The 23,243-nt window shown below is 45.8% G+C and overlaps 1 protein-coding gene across 1 annotated transcript in view; it reads left to right on the plus strand.

Annotated features, from left to right (window-relative positions):
- The window catches only part of LOC146817710 (alpha-1-antiproteinase-like), a 56,101-nt gene that overhangs the window by 15,016 nt on the left and 17,842 nt on the right, over positions 1-23,243 (plus strand). The window contains exons 2-3 of the mRNA XM_085611169.1: positions 6,226-6,496; positions 20,493-20,640. Coding sequence (XP_085467295.1) covers positions 6,226-6,496; positions 20,493-20,640 — 419 coding nt within the window. The remainder of the gene's footprint in view (positions 1-6,225; positions 6,497-20,492; positions 20,641-23,243) is intronic.

Consider the following 23,243-nt stretch of genomic DNA (forward strand, 5'->3'; position numbering starts at 1 on the left):
TATCATGAAATCAAAGTCCAGTCCGTCTTCTTTCAACTCCGATGTTTATTTTTGAGATACGCTACAATCTTCTCCAGGTAGCAAAGATAGCCAACGCGTGTTTCATCAGATATGATGCGTCCGCATCTCTGACTTCATCAGGGCTTCTATTAATATCTCTCTATTCCAGACATCTACTGCTTATGCTAGATTTCTGTACTATCAATAATCTTCTTTAATCCTCCATCCAGGACATTTAATAACCATAATGCGTTCTTTCTGGCCCGAGTGACAGAGAGTACTCCTCACTCATCTTCTCGGCGTCTTTGTTGTTGTAGGACCGGATTTTCTGGTCCATCTTTGGGGGTATGAGTGGCTGCCCTCTTCCTTGGAGCACACAATTTGATAATTTTGCATCTGACTGTGGGGACTATTAGTAATTTTTGCGCATAGAGCCTTGCCACATTCATCTTTGGTTATTCTAAGATAGTTATATACTTTGAATTGTATCGGACATCACTATGAGCAATGGGGTAGCTCACTGTGCCACCTCTGGATAGTACCCTCATCCGTGCACAGACTTTGATCATCTTTCTTTTGATACCTGTATAGCTTTAGACTATTGACATAGGATGGGAAGATGATTACTTATTTTCAGATTAATAATGCAATCTTAATGTGCATTTACTATGTTGCAGTTTATGAACCTGCCACTTTGAAGATAATTCGAATCCCATAGCTTGTTCGTATTACACATAAGGTAGTTGTCTATAGCGAGAAACATATAATAGCCTTGAATGTTCTTTGCAAATATTTCATAGAAGGTAATTTTGTTTCAGATTTACTACAACACAGACGTACACCAGACCTCAGAGTTGGAAACACGAGGTTGTTTAAAGGTGCCTGATGCACAATATTTGGACTCCGGTGCTGTAGTAATAATGACAAACTCACTGAAGACTTCCTCTTGTCTTTAGTTATCTACCCTCCTCCAGCTGGACAGTGCTCAGTTCTGTGACTGGACAAAGTGATGATATCCACTGTCTGTTTCTCTCTCTTATCCATTCCTCTTTCCCAGGTTTACTTCTAAGCAACATATTCTTCAATGTATGGTGGCAGTGGGTTCGGAGATGTGTGGAAGCGCACATCGCTCCTTTTGAATTAGGACTGCTAGATTAGTGCATTCTGATAGTAATCTCCCATTAATATTTTTGATGCAGCATTTAAATTTTTAAATCTATGCAGGAGGAGCATGGCCTCTTACCCTACTTTACCTACATATTTACCTTGTATGGAAAAAAACAAAGTACGCCTGCTTAGGAAGGATACTATTTGTTTATACCAAGCAAATTAATTGAGAGAGTTCCGGTTTACCTTGAGAAGAAACAAACCTCTAAGAATATTTTCTAGTTCTATGGGCTTACCCATGTGCACTTTCTTTCTCTTTGGAGTGCAACTAGTCATTCCCCCAAAGTAAATACCATAAAAGCATCTCAAACCGTGCCAGTTTCATTAATGGAGCCAACTTGCCCCCCTAAAAAATATTAGCATTCTTGATAACGCCATCTACCAGTTATTGATGCTACAGTAATGAAACAGTAAGTGGGCAAAAAGGAGATAGTGGAACAGCCACCAAAATTGTCTGTTTGCGCAACACCCCATTCAGGGGTGGCCGGCATTGCTCGCGGGGAGGGTGGGGGGGAGGCGAGTGCTGGGGCTGCACGGGGGGTTTCGCTCATGGGGGAGAGGTCGTTGGGGTGTCGCGGGCGGGGTTTAGGAAAAAAAAAAAGAACTTACTCTGTGGCCGGTTACCGCGTCTTCTGTGCTCTTGCTCTCCTGAGTACGCTTCCAGGAACAGGAGGCAGGCAGCCAGGCTCCCTCCCCTAATCCAGTCACAACGCTGCAGTGCAGAGTTGTGATTGGTCTGAGCGCCATGAGACGGCGCTCAGCCAGGTACTGGAAGGGTGGGAATGTTCTCAGCCTGCATGGAGAACAGGGAAGTGCGCATGACTCGTTTGGGCGGCCCGAGAGGGCCGAACAAACAGTCATTGCGCACTTCAGTGGGCAAACCACTCCGCGCCTGCCCTGCTCCATGAGCAGAGCAGAGCAGCCCCGCCCACCCTCCCGCCTGCCAAGGAAATCTAACATGATGATAATTGAAAGTTATTATCATGTTATGTTTTCTCTTCTCGCACTGCTTGAAAGCAGTGGGGAGACGCTCCTCCTCCATAGAGGAGGAGCCGCCCCTGACCCCGTTCACCGCCTGATGTAGAAGTCAGAAAAAAGTGTGTTTCTAAATACAGAGCTGCCGATAGCTCATCTGTGTGGAACCTCTGCTAGCAAAGAATGGTATTGAAGGGGCTGTCCTGTTTTAAAATTCACAATGTATTCAGACCGCCCTTGGTACAGCGTTCATACCACTTTCAGCAGTGTAAAGAATATTCCATATGTTTCCTAATGAATCTGAAAACAAAGCATTCTTTAAAAAAAAACTCCTATCAGACAGCTGGAAACTTTTATTGTGTTTAACAAGTGTGTGTTCACCCGGCATCTACGAGCTACATTGGAATGAAAGCTGTACCAAGGGCAGTCTGAATATGTTGTTTCATTACTAAATTCAACGTGGAACATAGAATAAATACATTGTATTGATTTATACCAAGTCCACTAAAAGATGGTAGCAATTAGGTTTTTCTTGCATACATGATCCCTAATTAGGTTGATTAGTACCTGAATTAATATTGATGTCTAGGACCCTTTTCACGAAACCTTTTGTATGTCAGTAGTAATGTTCAACTCCAGACATGTGTGACTTAATTTTTTTTAGTTTTTAAATATTTTTATTGAAATAACAGACAATCTGCTTACAATCAATGTGACTTATTTCTTAATTTCGCTGAGTAAGTCACACCTACATATGTAAAAATAAATAAATAAAACAAATGCTTGAATTTGAGCCTCATGAGTTTTATTTGGACCTTCTCCGACTTTGAAACTTACTCATGATTATCTTGGGCTCAGGACTCTGAAGCAATAAAAATCGAAACCCCATACCCGCTTCTAGCCAAATATATGCCAATTCACATTTTTAGTTTGTTCTTTGCTCCAGTGCACAATAATTTGCTAAACTCAAGGAAGATTTGTGCAGCATATTTATAATTGTCTCAACAAAAGCATTCCAATTAGCTTGAAATGTGAAAATCCATGTTTGTTCTTCTTGGTTATGATTTCCATATGCTTCCTTGTACACTTATTTATTTGACTTTTATCAGCATTATCGCATCTCATAGTATTGTTGGTGATTCCCGAAAATCTCATTGATGCTAGTACTCCAGACCAATGCTTCCCACACCTTTTAGAACCACAACCCAATTTTTAGAATGACACATGTTTGCGACCCACCTAGCTTTAATGTACATGAGGAAGGGTGATGTGTTTTTTAAAAAAAAATGTAATAACATCAATTGTTTGTAAATGTTACAACCTTGACCACACCCTTCGATATTGTCCTGTGTCCAAAATATTGATCTGCCCATAAAAGTGGCAGATAGTGTAGATAGCACTGGAGTATGAAGCTGGATCACTTCTCGGAGTGGAGTGTTGGCGCGAGGCATCTGTTCACGAAAATCACAAAGGTTCTGAAAAATTTGGACATTGATATTAGTTAGTATAGTAAATTTAAGGAACTCCTTTTGCAGAAGAGTATAAGGTAAGGTCTCATATCCAGTTTTGTGTTTAAACAAGGCCCAGTGGTGGATTTTGGACTCCATATATTTTGCAGTTTTGTGTAGCCCAAACATGGCCCAAAGGCATTAGAGCGCTTTACTAGAGCGCCAGATTACTTTACACAAGGTCAAATTAATTTTATTATAGGCACAGGAGATTAAGTGATTTGCGCAGAATCAAAGGAGGTGGAGGCAATGCCAAGTCTCAAACCTCGTTCCCCAGTTCCAAAGTTAGCATCTCTGGCCATTATGCCACTTCCATATTTTTCAGTTTATGTGTGAAAGTTATTCACAAGTGGTATGATTTTGTATGATCATGTATAGTGAGCACATTTGCCATTGAAATGGCTTTGTGAAAAGAAAAATCAGCAGCAACAAATGCTGGAAGGTTTACCTGTAGACTTGCTTGGAAATACTTGCAAAGGGCTTTGTTCCATACCTTTGTACTGGTGCACAAGGCTAGGCTAATCATTTTAAAGATTACTTCTATATAGACCAGGACTTTCGCGACCCACCAAAAATCAGCTCGCAACTCGCCAGTGGATTCTGACCCTTAGTTTTGGAAAACGCTGCCCCGTTTATTAGAAGAAGGGGAAGTAACTATTCATAATTATTGGCTCAGGTGACCTCACAAAAAGTTACCTACGGATTGTAGGTTGCTGAACATTTTTCCTTTTTCTTGCTATTCCACACCACCATCCCTTGCCATATGTCCAGGTACTGCCCTCATATTACCTAGCATAGTCTCACTTGGCCAGCTTAACCCAAGATACACTATATGCATATGTACTGGCTCATATGGCCAGGTGCATACCAATATAATCCATCATTGATTGCTAATGCCTGGTCCTGTCGTATATGTACAGGTATACTCCTTAAATGCCAAGTATAGTCTCATACGGTGAGCTACTACCATCATATGGCAAATTAAGCTTCATCTGCCCTGATGCAGGAATTCTGTGCCCATGTACAGTTTTGCTTGCCAAGATATAGTTTTGTTTGTCCATATAGAGATTTGCCTGCCAAGAGGCAACCTCACATTCTCAATTACTATGCTAAAATGTCCATATACCGTTCTTAAATGTCTAGCTTCCTATGCCCAAATACTGCTCCACTTGCTGCGCAATGCTCAAATATGGATAGCTATTTCCTTCAACTGGCCAGGTGTAGATTCACATATTTAGGCCTAGTTGTGGCCAACATAAGCCCAGATACAATTGTAGGTGCCAGGTTGCACAGTCACATGCCCGGGTATCACCGTCGTACTCCCCTACGTTTCTTCAAATGTCCAGTGCAGCTTCACATGCCCTGGTACTTAATCATTATTTGATTTCCCTTATTACTTTAAACCGCTCTGCTGTGAGGTTTGGGGCCAGTGACTTTGCAGGCTGGGGCACTCACCGAGGGGAAGAAAGCACTGTGTGTCTTTTGTCGCCAGCAGTGCTCTGCTCCCTTTCCTTCAACTCTCTCTTCATTGTGCACAGTGAGCACCAGTGAAGTCAGAACTAAGGCTGTGTCCAATGCAAGATAAGAGGGTTACTCAATAAGTAGACAAGAGAGTGAAGAGAAGCATCCGGTTTAATCCATACACCTCGGCCACAGCCGGTTCCGTAGCGTGCAGGCTCCTCACTCTACATTCTAGAACTTCCTGACCGCAAGGTTCTAGTCTGTTTTACAATGATCTGGAAATTTCTACAGTGCAAGTGACATGAGTGACGGACAGATGCCACACTATGCCAGCCGATCGCCCCAGAGCAGCAGGCAAGGGAGCCAAGGAAAGAAGGCAGCTGGATTCTTGGTAGCGCTCCGCTCTTATGTGCTCCATGTCTTTCGTGGGGTGCCAGAAGAGGCTGGGAAATCCTGCAGGCCTGTTTCTGCATGGGTTCTTCTTTGTGATTGCAGCCCCTTTTTGGAAAGCCTTTCCTCTGTCTGCCACACACTGATGACATAGAGTAAGTAAAAGTTCTCATTTATTGTGTCACCCCCCCCCCCCCTCCAGCCTTGTATCTGACAACAGAAGGCTGCACAGAGACTCTGAAGAAGTACAAGGGTTAGGAAATGAAAGTAGAGCTGTGACACCTGAAAGAGGGCCTGAACTGGTGGACGGGCTACTTTGTTATAAATGTGACCGATATCCCATCCGCTTTATTATAAATACATTATAGCCTATGGCAATTGTAATAAGGTGGATGGGGTATGTCACATTTGTTACGGAGTACCCTTCTGCCATAACCCTTAAGTCAGATCAAGAGAGTCCTAAGTCCTTCCTGTGCCATGGATCGTTCTGAAAGGGCAGTGGCCTCAGGGAGAGGCAGCGGTTTACAGAAATCCCCCAAATTCATGGCCTTTTATGGTTTCCTTTAAAATCATTGGCAGTGTCTGCCCTGTCTTGTACTCACATAGACTATTGATCATTTTCTAACCTCCTGTTGTACCCATTTTAACATGGACACCTATGAATTTCGGGATGAGGGGCGTGCCAAATGTGTGCTTAATGGCTGTTGTTTTGTTTTAATTCCAGGCCAGTGGGAGAAACCTTTCGAAGTGGAGTCAACACAAGAAGGCTGCTTCCATGTGGATGAACATACAACTGTGAAAGTGCCAATGATGTTCAAGTGGAGCAGATACAACATGACCTATGATCAAGAGCTCTTTGCGACCGTGGTCCAGTTACCCTACAAAGGAAACGCGTCGGCCTTATTTATTTTGCCTGATGAAGGAAAGATGGAGCACGTGGAGAAAGCGTTGTCAAGCTCAACAGTCACAAAGTGGAGAAATTCAATGAGCCTTGGGTAATAACAAATGATATGTCTGCCTGAGTGTGCAAAAATGTTATTTACATAAGAGATCGCACTGATTTGAAACCCAGTGAGCCATAAAATCAGGGAAGTCAGGAGAACTTAATTGATTTGACAGCAGGTGTTGTGGGTTATCCAAATTTGATACCTGGATTTCATTGTGGTACTCCACTTCATTTAATGCATTTACTTTGAATCACTGGTAAGAACACAGTAGAAAAGGTCTTGCTAGTGGGCTGCCGTCATATCTATTGCAATGGTTACAGATCAAAGGTATTGTGTACAGTACATGGTTGAAAGACAGCCAATACCACAATGCTCAAACCTTTTTCCATCCCATCCGATGAACATGAAATGCATCAAAATACATAAAGCAAGAGTGTGTGAGAATGGTCACATATGTTTTAATTACTTTACAACTGTACAGTTTTCACTTGGAAAGTAACACAAAATGTTGCGAAACAATTGTATACAAGGACAAATAGTCAGAAATGAGTAAGAATGGGAGAACATGATGTGCGGTGAAAATACATTGTTGGAAAATAGTAAAAAGTAAGAATAAACACTAGGAATATCGCATGATAAAATAAACATAATGTATCAGCAATTAATCTGAACTAGCAGTACTGCTCACGCCAGGGGGGAACAACCTTTACTACGCAACTTTTACAACGCACTGCCATTACAACGAAACTGTTACAACGCAAATGCATTGACAACGCATGCCATTACAACGCAAGTCTTTACATCGACTTGCACTAGATGGCGTGCTAACATTAAAAATAGTGTAGTTTACTATCCAAACACCTTCCCTACTGTTACGTGGACTGGAGTTAGAATAGTAAATTACACTTTTTTAATGTTAGCACGCCATCTAGTGCAAGTCGATGTAAAGACTTGCGTTGTAAAGACTTGCGCTGTCACTGCATTTGCGTTGTAAAAATGTTGTTGTAACAGCATGCGTTGTAAAAGCATGCGTTGTAACATCATACATCCCACGCCAGGTGCTCTCGAATTAGACTTTCACATCACAAACTGATTGCAACGGATTGCACTTACTGTGCTGTTCAAAATCTAAAGTTCGCAAACTGTAAATTTGCAGACCTCTCAGTTGCTGTTCTGCGAAAGGAGAGCAGATGACTGATGCTCAAACCGAAGCGGGCGGCTTTGGCTGTTTGTGATCACTATTCGCTTGTGTTCTGCTCCTCTCAGAGCCACTGGGATAGGACCATCTTATAGGACATCTTATCCTTCTGATCACCTGGCAAACAATGACATCCCTTGCGTTGGTGTTGCCAATCACTGACTGATCACGAGTACAATTAAAATTACAAGATCAATAATGGATTTGGTAACTTGATGAAAACCTGGAATAAACCTTACAATATTGAATTTTCAGCTGTGTCCATATTTGAGCTTTTACAGCAGACATATGATCAAGGTTGTCTGCTTTTCTCCTGATTATAATTCTCCTTCGTGTGGAATATCTTGAGATCCTTGATGGCTAGCGATTGTGGGTAGCAGCCCGATTCTTAAAGGGACATGTCTGCCCACCACAGATGAAAAGGGGGCTCTCGCCATAAGGGAAAAGGACAAAGGGCATACCACCCAGGACCTTCTCCGAAATCTGGGTCTGAAGAGTCAGAGATTCACTAACTATGGGTTAGGGGCACTTGTTCCAGCAACCATGCTAATAACGCTGGTGTTGTACTATGGGCAGCACCACCCTGACCGGAGGCTATTGGAAACCAGGCGTCAAAGTGGGGAAGGGTGTCCCTCAGGGAATGGCAAGGTGAGTGCATTTACTGCTCCTATTGCCATGCATCCACTTGAAGAGTGTTTCCTGGTCTGAAGGAATTGTAGGCAGTCTGATCAGCTTTCTCCCTGTCCTTTGGCAAGCTTGGGCTTCTGCACCGGTAAGGCAGCAGTAAGAGGGAGGGTGAGCAGCTTTTACAATCAAGAAGCACATCAGCCATGTCTACATAGGTCTGGCATGTGGTGGTTCATCGGTGAGCTGCAGGGAGGCGGAGGGTTGGAGATCCACTCCTTTAATGTTGGAGAGTGGTCCATAACCAATTTCACAGGTAATGCTGTTAGAGTTTGCATTCCAGCTACACTGTTTTGGCCAGGTATTTCTGCTTCTGGGAATGTGTGAAGAGGGCGATGGACAGAGGCAGGCTAGTCTTGCTCCAGTCATGCTAACAGTTGAGGATATGTGTCACCACATAAAGGGTAACCCAGGAAGACTGATGAGGCAGAAGGCACCCAGGCAGTACCTTGGAAACCAGTGGCGTGTGTGTTGATTCTGAACCTATCTCCCTTCTTATAATCAGCACTCTCACAAAAACATGCCTATGATTAGCTAGAAGTAACACAAACAACATGTGCGACAGGGAAAATGCTGTCACTTTCTCACTCCTACATGTTATTTGCAATCCTTATAGTCATAACAATTAAAAACATTGTAAAAAGATTTAATCAGACGATCCCTTTCACCAGAGGCTATATGGATGAATTTACATAGGGGGCACACAGGCTTCACTATTGCCACCAGCCAAGCCCAAGTGAAGGAGCTGCAGAGGGGTGTCTCAAGGTAATTGGTATGTTAGTGTTGGACATTCCCTTCCCCAGGGATCATCGGCGAGGTACAGATGTGAAGTCTGTGACTGCTCTAGAGTTAGCACCCCGTAAAGCTAGCCAACAAGTTAGAAGCTACAAGGGGCACTTCGGAGACAGTGGGAAAGGGCGGTATTGGATAACTGGGGCAATTTTCAACTGCGGTGTTCAGTATCCCACAGAGTCACTGACATGAAAGAACTGCCAGGGATGAAGTCCGGTCTTGCCCCCACTGTCCGCACATGACCAGATAGTTTAGAAAAAATATTTTCATGTTGCAAGCAAAGCAAAGTCTGATCTTTGGATTCTTTAATGGACGTCAGACAACAGCTATGCAGGACAACTGGTGTGTAACCTAGGCTCGCTTGCAAAGTGATCTCCATATGTCTTCTCGTGCTCCCTGGAATAGTAATCTTTTTCACATAAATGTGGGACGTTGTTGAAATGACCACCGTTTTGTGCCTACAAACTCTATTAACAGATCAGGAGCTCCATTTGCTGCTTGACATCCTCTCTGCGTCTATTCTCAGTGCAGCACACTGGCACACGCAGTGCTGCTCCCACCCACGATCTCGCTTTGGCGCCCACTGGCGGCAGCTCCGTGGACACTGGCTTTCTACCACAGGTTCCTGTGACCCTAAACTGCATCCATTGCTGCCCCTGTGGAATTGATGGTAGGCATTTAGAATGATTTGAGCAGGTGGTTTCCGGTGCCACGCAATGGCACTTCATTGTCAACACCGGTACTTATGACAGTCTGCCACATGGTGGCGCTCTTTGTCCACTTTAAAGATGAGCACAATAACAGTTGCTTATTGATTCAATATGAATTAAAAGTGACTAATCCCGGACTCCCAAGCCATTCTCATAGCTTTGGGAGGCCTGGAATAGTCTGCCGTGTCACGCTTGTAATAGTGAGACCCTTATTAGTTGTGTTGGTACTGTCATTGGTTGCACTAGCAGGGGCAATGGTAGTGCAAGCTGCAGTGGCCTCCTGACGAGGGCCCTGGCACTTATTTATTTTACAAATTAAGCTCTGTTGTCTGTGACCTTAAAGAGCTTCAGTGGAACATAAACCTTGTCCCTTCCAGTAATGCACTATAGACTGCAACCTTGAGGCAGGGGGTGCCTAGTCCTGTTGCTAACCCTGGTCCACCCTCCCTGAAATGCACCAATATTGGATTGCTTTCTAATGAAGGTGCAGTAGAGGTGATTGCAATAACTTTCAATCTTTTCTATCAGCATTCTACCAGCATTGTAAAATTAATCTTCATAATGATCTCAACTTTAATATTTCATTAATTTATGTTTGTATGTATGTACCACTGCTGCTTAACAGCAGGCAAACCACGGTGATCAAACGGTTTTATAGTATAACAAAAAGGCTACAAGCTAAGAAGTGGGAGTGTTAAATGTTGATCTGACATTACTCTGTCCACTATCTGGGTTTAAACCGAGTAGAAGGTGGGACAAGGACTGGGAAAAGGCTTCAGTGTCCGGAAGAGCGAAAGAGAAGGTAGAAGGGAGCAGAGGGGAAGTTAAATCTGAGAACATTCTTTCAAAAAAGGGTCCATGTTGCCAGTGGACATAATTTGCACAGAGGCAATTGTGACTTCCCTTGAAGTAGTCTGCCATAGCCATTGCTCTGGATTTTGTACTCCTGAATGGACCCAGTTTGTGGGTGCCCACAATGTGAAGGGAGGACGATGCAAATGATACGACAGCTTTGGAACTTTGGACGCATCCATGTTCGAAAGGGACCTTACACTGCAACAGAGCTGAATTGTAATAATGCATTGCTGACACGTATGGTCTGCTGTCTAGAATCAGACATTATCCTAGCAAGCTCTATGATATCTGGAGATGGTTAATTTCTGGTGCACGTCTTAAAAGACAGCGGTGGCTGCTGCCACTAAAACTTGATGGGCAGTTGAGGAGGGGAAATAATACAAAAATAAAAACGTACCTGCCACTGCCAGATGCCGCCTCGGTGCTTCTCTGCTCCCCTCCTCACCCAATCCAGACGCTGCTCTCCTGCTATTACCCAGCATGAGAGAAGCACCGGGGTGGTCTGAGCGGGCTGAAATGTCGCTCAGGTAAAGAAAGGGAGCTTGTGCCTCTTCTCCCACCCGGCTGTGCAAGATAGAGGAGCTGGAGACATGCTACCTTACTGTGCACCTACCACTCCTCCTCCCTGGATGCTGCTGATGCAGAGGATAGCCCGCCGCTTCCTAGACTCAGCTGAGTAAGTGAAAAGTAAAATAATAATAAAATAGTTTTCTTTTATTTTTCATTTGCTGCCTTTCAGCAATGGGGTGACGTTCCTCCGCCATAACGGGACGATCCACGTAGACAGAATTTGGTTTTGCACCCACTTCCCCATCTTTGCAGAAGCTAAACTAGTGAACAGCTGGTTGTCACCGCTGTATTGTTTTGTGTGCTTAATATAAAAGCTCAGAGCTCTTTCTGGATTAAACTGGTGAAGCCTCTCCTCAATCCAGGGGTGTGGCAGAGAGAAAAAAAAAGCAGGAAGGGTGTTGGACTGACCCACGTGGAGGGTCAATAACACCCATGACTGAAAGCTCTGGTTCTGAGTAGTAATGTTGTCAGTAAACAAAGTGGCATATGGAGGTGACACTGACAGTCCCTGTAGCACACCGACAAGATTCAAGAAGTGAGTGCGATGATAAAAAAATTTTTGATGAAGAGGAACTGTGGAGAGCAGCTATGCATGAGCTTGAACGTCAAGCACATTGGAAAGTATTGATGAATTTAAGGTCCCATTGAGGCATAATGAAGGGCTTCTGTAGAAACCTGTTTGTCAATCCCTTTAGGAATCTCAATTCAATTAGTGTCTTGAATAATGAAGATTAGTCAGGCAAATGTAAAAAGGCCGAGAGGGCCGACATATAACCTTTAATTGCACCCACCACAAGGCCTTGCAGGGTAAGAGAGAAAATGAACAACAAACACCAAGGGCCTCATGTAGGTTAATAAATTTTACCGGTTCTTAAATACCGAGCCGTACCGAATCGGTAAATTAGAATCGGTAAGTTATATGTAGGTAAAAATTCGGTAACAGTTACCGATTCGGTAACATTCGGTAAATACGAATCGGAATTCACCGATTCGGTAAATACCGAGGTGATAATTACCGATTCGGAAAATACCGAGGTGGTATCTACCGAATCCGAAAATACCGAGGTGGTATCTACCGAATCGGAAAATACCGAATCGGTATGTACGGATTCGGTAAATAACATCACATGACTTGACGAAACAGCTAATCCTGTGCAACGACAGCCCACCCAACCAGGAACTGCCCACACCCAGGCAGGTGTACACAATTAGCCGAAGTGGCCACACCCAGGCAGGTGTACATAATTAGCCGACCCTGGAGAGGCTTGGAGTGCAGAGGAGAGGCAGGGAGCAGTTGCATGTGCGAGCGGGAAACGAACAGCATGTCCAGCCAGAGAACACAGAAAGACGGAGGGGAAAGGAGGAGGAAGCTCAAATTCAGCCCCAAGGAACTCCAGGTGCTGGTGGAGGAGGTGGTGAAGCAGCACCAGAAGCTGTTTGGGAGGCAATCCCTGCAAGTGCCTGAGGCCGAAAAGCGCAACATATGGCTGGCCATCCAGGCGCAGGTCAATGCTGTGGGAGTGACCCACAGGGACATTGAGGTCCTCAAAAAGCGCTGGTATGACCTGAGGATTGTAACCAAGAGGAAGATGGGCGACATCCAGAAGGAGGCCAGCCAGACCGGAGGTGGAACCAACAGGGCACCTGCCCTCACCGAACTGGAGGAGCTGGTGGCGGCCACAATCGAGCAAGAGAGCGTCGTGGGTCTTGGGGACGCCGACAGCTCTGCCAGAGCCGCAACACACCAAGGTAAGACGAAAGCACAGCAATGTAGCCTCCCCTACCCCTATCCCACATTCCCCATTGTGAAACGAGAATCACACTGCAGTCCACACGTGTCAGTGCAGACAGGCAATGCATTCCGGGAGATGTAGTCAGGGCAACACTAACCATGACGTAAATGTTACAGGGCAACAAGGCATGTCACGCACTCGAGGCACAAGGAGACAGAGGACAGATTGGAATGTGAAATGATTTATTGTGACGCTTGCAATGCAGCCCTTCGGGGACACTGAGCCAATGTTGTTTTTCTGTCCACAGATGTGACATCATGCAGTACAGGGCATGCTGCAGGGGAGACGGCACACCGGCCACAAAAATCACCTCTAGCCAGCACGAGTTCAGACCAGGGAGCAGGCCCACTTGCAGCCGCACCACCAACACAGCCAGCCTCGCCGCACACAGAGCCAGCATCACCTCACCGAGAGCCAGCATCACCACAACCACAGCCAGCATCGCCACTCATGTTCGAATTACCGGCCACATCTCCGCTTGCAGGTGTGAGAATGAGGAGGCGTCCAGCAGCCAGGCTACGAGCCTTCGACACCTCGTCAGACGACAGCATGGGCCCAGAAGACCGCACCGGGCCCCAGGAAGGGAGCCATCCCACTGTGCCCCACACCTCACAGGCAGCACAGACGGGAGCAAGAGGGCGCCGCAGGTCGCGTGTCCAGAGTCCACCAGCACCCACTGACGGCCATGGTGTCTTCTTGGGGCTCGAGGGCCAAATGTTGAAGCAACAGCGCCTGCAATCAAAGGCAGTTATGTCAGTCCAGAGGCACATGCGGGTGATGAAGACAAGCTTAGTCAACATGGACACAAACATTGGCGGCATGGCTGCGGGCATTCGGGACATGTCCCAGTCAATCCAGCAGTTGTGCAGCAAATTAGATGCTGACATCGAAGCACGGCGCCGGGAACGCCAGAGAAGGGACACTACCAGCAGGGCACTCAACCGTCTGGCAACTGCGACTTCCCTACTTTGCCGGCGCTCTGTGACGATGCAGGAGGGCCTAACACAGTGCTGCAGCGACCTGTCTCGGGGGATGGTGCAGGTGACAAGTGCACTAGGGGTGCTATTGACTAGTCAGGCGTCGACAACTGCTGCAGGGGATGCTGCGGAGAGCATCGACACCAGCAGCAGCATTACACCCCCCGTCCCCGAAGCACGCAGGAGCAGCAGGCGGCTTGGGGTTGGCTCTAGTGAGGATGCACAGGCCGTGCAATCCACCACTGCAGCGCGTATGCGCAAACATTGATGTGGCCCTGCTTAGCCACTTCCCATTGGGTGACGTAACCCTGGACATACTCCTTGTATAGATGGTATATTGCCAGATTGGCCTGTTCATGTGTTCATGGCGTGGTGCCACATTAAACTACGTCATGACTTCTCACAACTCGCTGTGTCCCCTCACTTACTCAGAAATAGTTGCATGTGATCTCTGCCCGTCTCTCTCTCCCATCGATTGCAGTTGGCACTCTAGCTGCGCTGCCCTCTGGCTGGCCTGACTCATCCTCGTTGTCCTCAAAATATGTTAGTTCCACATCTGTACCTTTTTTCGTGGCAAGGTTGTGCAGCATTGCACAAGTGGCAATAATCTTGCAGCAGGTGATGGGTTTGTACTGGCGTGCGCCTCCGCTCTTGTGGAGGCAGCGGAACCTGCTCTTCAGTAGTCCAAACGTGCGCTCCACCACATTGCGTGTTGTTTTGTGGGCCACGTTGTATCGTCTCTCACTCTGGGTTGCTGGGTGTAGGTAGGGAGTGAGGATGAATGAACGGCATGCATATGCACTGTCGCCTGGATGAGTAAAAGGGAACCATCAGTTACATGCCTCTATACACTCTGATTTGCAGGTTTCAAGGGGCGTCACTGTTACTTACCCAGCAGGTATCCCTCTCCGAATTCTCCGGCACTCAGTCGTGTGTAGATCCCACTATTCTGGAAGATGTAAGAGTCGTGGGTGCTCCCAGGAAACTTTGCAACAATATCTGTGATGATGTTCCCTGCATCACAGATCACCTGCACATTGATGGAGTGGGTGGACTTCCTGTTCCTGTAGATGTGCTCTGTATCAGCTGGTGGACAGATTGGGATGTGTGTACCATCAATACAGCCGATGACATGGGGGAACTGTGCCATGTGATAAAAGTCTGTTTTTGTTTTCTGCAGTGCAGCCTGTGTGTTTGGGAAGCTTATGTAGTGGTGCATTCTCTGCATCATGGCATCCAGGAACTTCCTGAAGAAACGGGACAGGCAACTCTGGGATACACCACCCACCGCAGCTATCACCACCTGATAACTGCCGGATGCCAGTAGATGTAGGCTGCAGAGCACCTGCACATGTGGTGGTATGGCGTGCGCCCTTCTTGTTGGCTGGTCCAGGAGTGGGTGCAGGTCCCTTATCAGGTCCATGATGGTTTCGGGGTGTAGCCTGTACCTCTCATGTATCTCTGCATCAGTCAGCTGGAATAGTGTGATGCGCTGTCTGTAGATTTGTTCCTCCCGTCGCCACACCCTCAGTCCTGCTGCCTGTAGACGTAGGCGCCTTGCAATGACGTACATGGCGGCCATGTTGTCCACGCTGTTGCATTTTGGGATTGCTTATGTGCATTGTTGATGGTTACCACCTGCTTTCAATCCGTGTTAATTACCGACTCTTATTTACCGATTTTCCTGGATTTCTTAATTACCGACTGCTCCTACATGTCATTTTAAATTTTTACCACTTCATATTTACCACTTCATATTTACCGATTCGTTAATTATGTATTCGGTAAATATGAATCGGTATTTTAGAATTCGGTAACTATGAATCGGTATTTACCGCCTCATATTTACCGAAAAGTGGTTTTTGGACTCCTACATCTCACTTGTCTGGATACCGGTCGGTAACGGCATATTTACCGAAAATCGGCCGTTACCGACCGGTATTTCGCTACCTACATGAGGCCCCAAATAACTTGGCCAGTAGAGGATCAAGATGACGGTCTTGTCACCAGGCCACAAATTGCTCCCAATGCCTGAAGAGATGGATTTCCTTTAAGGGCACCTAGCTGCAAGATACACATCCCTACTTTAGAAGGTAAGTAAAAACTGCTCGGTTATCACTGCTCAATCACCATGCATGGAGGTAGAGATTGTGGAGATTTGGGTGCAGGGCCCTGCCCTGTTGCTGAGACAGTGGGTCCTCCCGCAGAGGTTGACAGATTGGAAGGCATATGCTCAGGCTCCACAGGTTAGAGCACCACAGTCTCCTCGCCCAGTCCAGAGCTATCAAGCTAACTTGAGCCTGATCTTTCATGATCTTTCTCAGAATGAGTCAGAAGAGGGAGCAGTGGAAAAAGTTCCAGACCCACTACAGAAGATATGCTCTAGGGGCCCTCTTGACAGAAACTCCAGTGCGTAGTAGTTGTGAAACTGCTGATTCTTTGCGGTTGTGAAAAGATCCAGCCCCGGGACGTCCCACTGGGCAAATATGTCTAAAACCCCAGGATGAAGATGCTCTTCTTATTCTCCCAGTTCACATCTATTGAGCTTGTCTGCCCTGCTGTTGAGCTTGTCTGCCCAGCTTGACAACTAGGGATATCCCTTGATCATCCAGCCATCTCTAAAGGCAAGGGGCCACTTGGCACAAGATCCTGCCAGTCTGGTTGTTGAGGTACCACATGATGCTTGTGTTTTCCGTGAGGACATGTACTGGTCTCCCTTTGATGGATGGGAACAATTCTTGCACAGCTAGCTCGATGGCACAGAGCTCTAGAAGATTGATGTGGAGTTTTTGTTTCATGGTGATCAGAGACATCTGATCTCCACCTCTCCCTGTTAACCGCCCAAACTGTGAGATGATGTATTCATCAGTTCTGTGAAGTCTGATTACGGTAGGGAGAATAGCCTGCAGCTTGACAAATTGGTGACCACCTGCCACCACAGAAGGTCCCGGGCTATTTTCTTCAAGTTACAGATGTTGTCCAACAGGCAGCATCAGAGTTAAGCTCATTGTAAACAGAGGTTCCTCTGTAAGGTCTGCATGTTGCAGTGAGCCCAAGGCATCAGGAGGATGCATGAGGCCCAGAGTCCAAGAAGCCTTGGAGACATCCATACTGAGATGCAGGATTAAGCTAGAAACAATAGAATCATATCCAGAATGTCCCAGATTCGCTTCGGGAGCGGAAAAGTCCTTGAATGCTAGCGTGTCCAAGATAGCCACTTGTAAAGGGAATCCTCAGTGAAGGTATCAGAAGAACTTCGCTTTAATGATGGAAAACCACAGGGATGAAATAAGGGTGATTGTCTTCCAGAGAGGATCTATGATCGACTGTGGTGAGCCTGCCTTGAGCAGGAGCAAAAATACATGCATCTCTGACAGGAAAGGTGAGCCACAACCACTGCCTTACTTCCGTGAACATCTGAGGTACCGAGGTGAGGCTGATAGGTAAAAAATTGGAACTTAAGGTGGTGTCTGTGTGGTTGCAGGACGGGCACATGAAAATATGTATCCTGCAAGCCCAAGCATACCTTCCATTCCTCGAGATCCAGGGGTGAAACAATCTGGGTCAGAGTGAGTACTTTGAATTTTTCCTTCCACAGGAAGGCATTCACAGGACGAACATCCATCATTCTTGTGCACCAAGCAGTAGCTTGAGCAACACCCCTCGTCCTTTTTTACTTCCAAAATCCTCTTTATCGCCTTTTGGCCAAAAGCAGTCCAACTTTCTGCAGGACGTTGGAGGCATAATCTGCCGAAACCTGCATAAGGAATGGTGGAATACAAGGTGGCGATGATGTGTGTGTATATCTGTAGCAGGCAGGCAGAAAACTCATCTATGCAAACAAAATTAATAAAATTGTACCTGCATGGAGCATGATAACTCATAGCAGAATCAAGGCTACAGCTAATGGCTGCCATGAATGCAATGACTTTTATAGTGGTGGCCAAGCTGGGAGTACCACATGGCATTCAGAAGATGAGCCAAATGCTATGGAGTAGCCAAAGAAGAGAGCACACTTATCTTAGAGCAGACGTTATCAAAATGGAAAGAAGTACGTTTACTGTCAGATGATGAATATTCATATTTGAACATCTATTGCCCAAGAACCCCACTAATTTATTTCTTGCCCAAAATTAATAAAACACTCAATAACCCTCCAGGCAGATCCAGAATCTCTAACAATGGTTGTCTCACTGACAGAATTTTTTTTAAATTTGTAGATGTGTTCGTTGCTCCTTTGCTTAAAACGTTACCATCATATATATTTTACACAACCGAGGTTTTCAAATCCATTGATGATATGCCATGGGAGGAGGCTATGATATTGGTTCAGTGGATGTAAAGTCCCTTTATACCAGTATCAATCATTAAGTTGGACTACACAGCATGAGAAAATACTTAAATTGTAGACCTGCAAAGCTATTGTTACATCAACCAACATGTTCATGGGGTTTGCCAGATTTTCTCTAAAGAACAATTTCTGTTGGCCTGAAGAAATAACAAATAGTAATTGATTTCTTAGTCTTATTATTGCGAGTCACCTCTGAGTTCCATGACCTCATAAAGAAACTCCGCCTTCGGCCTCGTTCGCCTACATGGACTTGGGACTCCTCCCATATACAATATTGGCTCAACAGCTACAATATATCTTTCTTCTCCTTTACACCGCTCCCTGCCTGGCTGTCTGCTCCTGACCTGGCATCCTGAAGCTGCTGGTGCTCAAAGCAGAGTCTGGAGCCTGTGTTGGGGGTGTTTAGTGTCAGCAGCCCCCAGACCTCACCAGTGTTACCAAGCGGCGACTCTCACTACAGTGCTGTGTGCGACACTGTGTAGATTCTGCGTCCTGCAATCATTGAATTCCTGATACATTCCACACTGTGTATCCAGGATTTCATTGTAAACAATCTGTGCCTACTCGGTGGTGCCTGCTTTTGTACAGCTTGAGCAGAGGTTTCACAAGAGCACTATTCACTAGATGGCCTTCCCTCTTTGCATGCACGCAGTGGTGGCTCCTCCACTAAGGCAGAGGAGCATCGCCCCACTGCTTTTAGCAGTGCAAAGAAGGAAAAATAAAATGATAACATGATGTTATCATTTTATTTTACGCGCTGAAGCAGGTTTTGGGGCGGGGCTTGGCTGTCAATGCAGCCACCAGCAGGGGGAGGAGGAAATTTGTGCAATTAAGTGCACATGCCGGTTTGGCCAGCTAAACAGTCATGCGCATTTAGCATGTTCCCCTCCATGCTGTAATGCACAGCCAGGTGGGGAAGATGCACAGGCTCCCACTGCCTGTCTGAGCACCGAACCACGGCGTTCAGACCATCACCACAAGACTGTTTGTGCTTCCTGTTCCGGACGGACCAAACGGTCGATGATGAAAGAGAGTCATTTCATCGTCTGCCTTATAAGGTAAGTGCTATTCTTTTTTTAAACCCTCCCTCTGCCCCACCATCCTCGTTCAGTACCAGCCGCGACTACATGCATGCTCCGTTTTGCACACCCTCTCCATGATGGCATGACCACCCTGTCCATGGTATTTAGTGGCCCCAGCTTCAGTGTCCTTGGCGTAGTGGCTTGTCGTGCCACCTGCTACGCTTCATGTCTTTGACCAGGAATATTTTTGCTACTCGCACCCTTTGCTCGTGTGACATCTTACTGCCTCTTCCCCTTTCATCTATGTCTCTTCGTTCACTCGAGCCTTTTCACACATTGAAATAGGCCATACATTTTTCCTTTGGGCACTGTTCATTTCAATGACCCTTCTGCATGCTCCATACTTTATACCTTCTCAGCCTTTAGCTCTTCACTCGCTTTACCAGCTTGTGTTCTCTTCCCCTGCTGGACTTGAGACTTGTCCCTTCTGTTGGCTGCTTGGCCTGTGCGTTGATTCACTCCCCTTGTCTACTGAGCTTAGCATGCGATTCTTTAAGTCTGCTCTGCCTGTGTCCTCTCTAACAGTCTTGTATGTTCCTTACCTGGCAGTCTGTGTCTGGCTCCTCATTGTTGCTACTTTAAATATATTACCTCTTTCACTTTGGACATGCTCTGGGAGCGAGGCTGCTTGCTCAATTTCTCTTGGGCTCTTGGTTCCGCACGTATGAATCAACTCTGCTCTGTATCACATTTGAACATATATGATGACCTACTTTTTCAGTTAAGTTGCGCCCAAAGATCTGGTACTGCGCTTCAGAGATGGAAGGTAATGAGTGTGCATTCATTTTGCTTCGGTCTATCCAGGTAACGGCCAACTGATGGTGAAGATGCTGTTTACGCCGGTTGGAGAAATACACGGCTAGAATGTGGAGCAATTAATTAATGCCTATACAACTGTATTTAAAAGTTTCATTAATGTGCTTTGTAGACCTTTTATGTAAGTTAAAAGTACAAGCTCTTCATGTAAACGTGTCTGCTTGTAAATAGTCAAACTTACTGAAACATGATCGTTTTGTCCCATTCTTTCCACAGCCCAATAAACCTGTATATACCAAAGTTCTCTCTCTCCTGCACTCTTGATCTGAAGGACTTGCTTGAAAAGATTGGAATTACTGATGTCTTCAGTGACGCAGCTGATCTTTCTGGGATCACTGGAGGACGAGATCTGAAAGCATCTAAAGTAAGATTTTTAGTTACTGTCTAGCATTTCATTCTATTATATACTTAATAAGGAGTGAGGGGAAAATGTGTTTGCACTCTCCGTTACTAACTCATAGCAATGTGAAAGAAATACCAAGTATGTGAATTTATGAAACTAGAGAAGCTCGGTATGTCCCCTTCGTGGTCTGAAGGCATTGTTGGTGCCAAAAAATTGAGTCTTAAGGACACACATCTTGAAGACTTCTGTTGCTACAAAACCATGTGCAATTCAGAGACCAATGAATTGAGAGTAAGTGACTGCATAATTATCTTCCTCAGCTATAAAGATCCAAAATAATGTTTTGTTACCTACTGTGTCTTCAAGCCACAGAGGGGACTTACTGAAGTTTCCTGAACTAGAAAACCAGATCACTTTGTATTTAATTTTGCCATACTGCAAATGTTAGAGGGTTTTTGTTTTTATAACCCATAGGCTTTCGCAGCCCTCCCAACTTTTCTTTTGCAAAAATGAAGTGTATCTGTTAGGCTGAGCAAAGGTCTTCCTGACAGACACTCTAAATGTTCAGGTCAGGCAGCCAGGTGCTGTACATGCGCCAAATGCACAGATGCCTGGCTGCGTGATCAGAACTTTGCCTGTCTGAGGCTTTCAAAGCCCTGTGGGCGTGACCTCCTCAGTAGGGCAAAGTGCTTGGAGGTCCTCCCCCTCATGATGCGGGCATGTAACTGATAGATTCAGACTTGGGCACCTCAGTTTTAAGCCCAGAAGTGCCCATGGCCGAGTGTCCAGAAGTGGCGCTTGTCACAGAGTGGGGTAAGGTCAGCCAAGCTCGCTGACCACCCCACCCAATCCCACTCTGTGGTGAGTAAGGGACTGATGCCTCCCCTCAATGGCTGACCCAAGGTGAGCCAGTGGGAAAAGGCAGCAGTCTCAACCCTTGAGGAACCTCAGAAACTTCCCTCCTGGCACCCGAGATCACCACTGCAGCCCTGTAAGTTTATCTTTTTTGATGTGTGTGTGTGTATTTAGCTATTAATGTATGTGTAGTAGTGTGTGTGTCCTGTGAATGGGCGTGTGTGTGTGTGTGCTTGGGAATGTATGGGTGTGAGTGAGTATGCATGAAGATGTGTGGAGAGGTGTGGCTCACTGGTTAGAGGCGGCAGACCCGTAAGCAGAGAATCGGCCAGGGACCAGGGTTCAAATCCCGACGCGGCAGGGTCGTGGACCAGGGTCAAAACGGACTCGATAATTCTCGCCTCGGTACCTACTCTAACCAGGAACACACTCGGCAACTCTGGGCATTAAGCTTGCCTCATCTCTACAACGGCCCCCCACAGACGCCGGGGATGCCTGGTTTCACCTTGGAGATACCCAGAAAGAGACCATCTCACAGGGATAGCCAGGACGGGTTCCCCAGCGGTCTACAGCGCCGGGACGCCCCTTTGCTGGGGCAGCTGTGCGCTTTACAAGTCTACAACATTTACATTTACATGTGTGAGTATGCATATGTGTGCATATGTGGCCAACCAGCCTGGCTGCCGCTGTCCATTGTCGAGTTCACCATTTTTTTTAATGAACGTCTCTATATCCTGACATCAACAGGGCTCCTAAATGCATTTTTTTTCACTATTGATTTATTTAATGTTTTTTATATGGCACATACTAGGCTTGGGAACATCAGAGCGCTTTCTATAACACAGCATCAGAATAACAAGTAAACACAGGTTATAAATCAATAGGATAAACATGTTTTAAGGGCAATAAAGTACAGTGTAAGAGCACATATTCTTTGGCCATGGACAGTCCCAAAAACTAGATGGAACTCTCAATATCATATGTAGGGGATGTCATGCAATTGAGCAACTGTATGCAAGCTTTTCTTATCTCCATTTTACAGGAGTTGGGTGAAGAAGGGCCTGTGGCATTTTCTTGATTTCTCGGGGTAGCCAGTAATAAACGGGTTTTAGTAGCTAATAAACCGAATCTGCGTCAACAGGACAGTATTAGTGGAGACTGTGATGATCGAGTCTGTCCATATCCCTACAGGTCTGCTTGCAGTGTGATGTGGTTTGGTATGAATTTATTATATAGAAAAGCTTTGAGTTGTGTTTTTTAGGTCTCGCCTACGCAGCGTGCATGTGCTGCATAGGAGACCTTTAGCCGTCGTTCAGCTCTTTTTCGAAGCACATACTCTTGCTTGTGGCGGCATACACCTTGCGGGAGCGCGTGGGGCGCGCCACAAGCACGAGTATGTGCTTTGAAAAAGAGCAGAGTGCTCCCCCCAGCGCACGCGCACCACTCGCGGGCGCACCCCTCCGACTCTCTCTCCTGCTGCAACCTGCACGCCTTTTATTTTTTTTAAATCTTCAGTGCGAGGCGCGCACGCTTGTTTACTTATGGAAATTGGCACAAGAGGATTTCTCGGGGAGTAAAGTTTCTTATTCCTGATTGGAGCATTTACTTATTCAACGTTTAAAAAATTGATTCCTTGCGTTTTTGTAGCTGATCAATTAAATACATCCTGTTTATTTATTTTTTGTTACCCTTTTGACATTGGACCAAACGAAATTGGCTCTTTTGATGGGTCACCACTAGCGTTTTGGGTATATTAAGAAGCTAGTTGT

Source organism: Triturus cristatus, chromosome 6, assembly GCF_964204655.1.
Source record: "Triturus cristatus chromosome 6, aTriCri1.1, whole genome shotgun sequence".
NCBI lineage: Eukaryota > Metazoa > Chordata > Amphibia > Caudata > Salamandridae > Triturus > Triturus cristatus.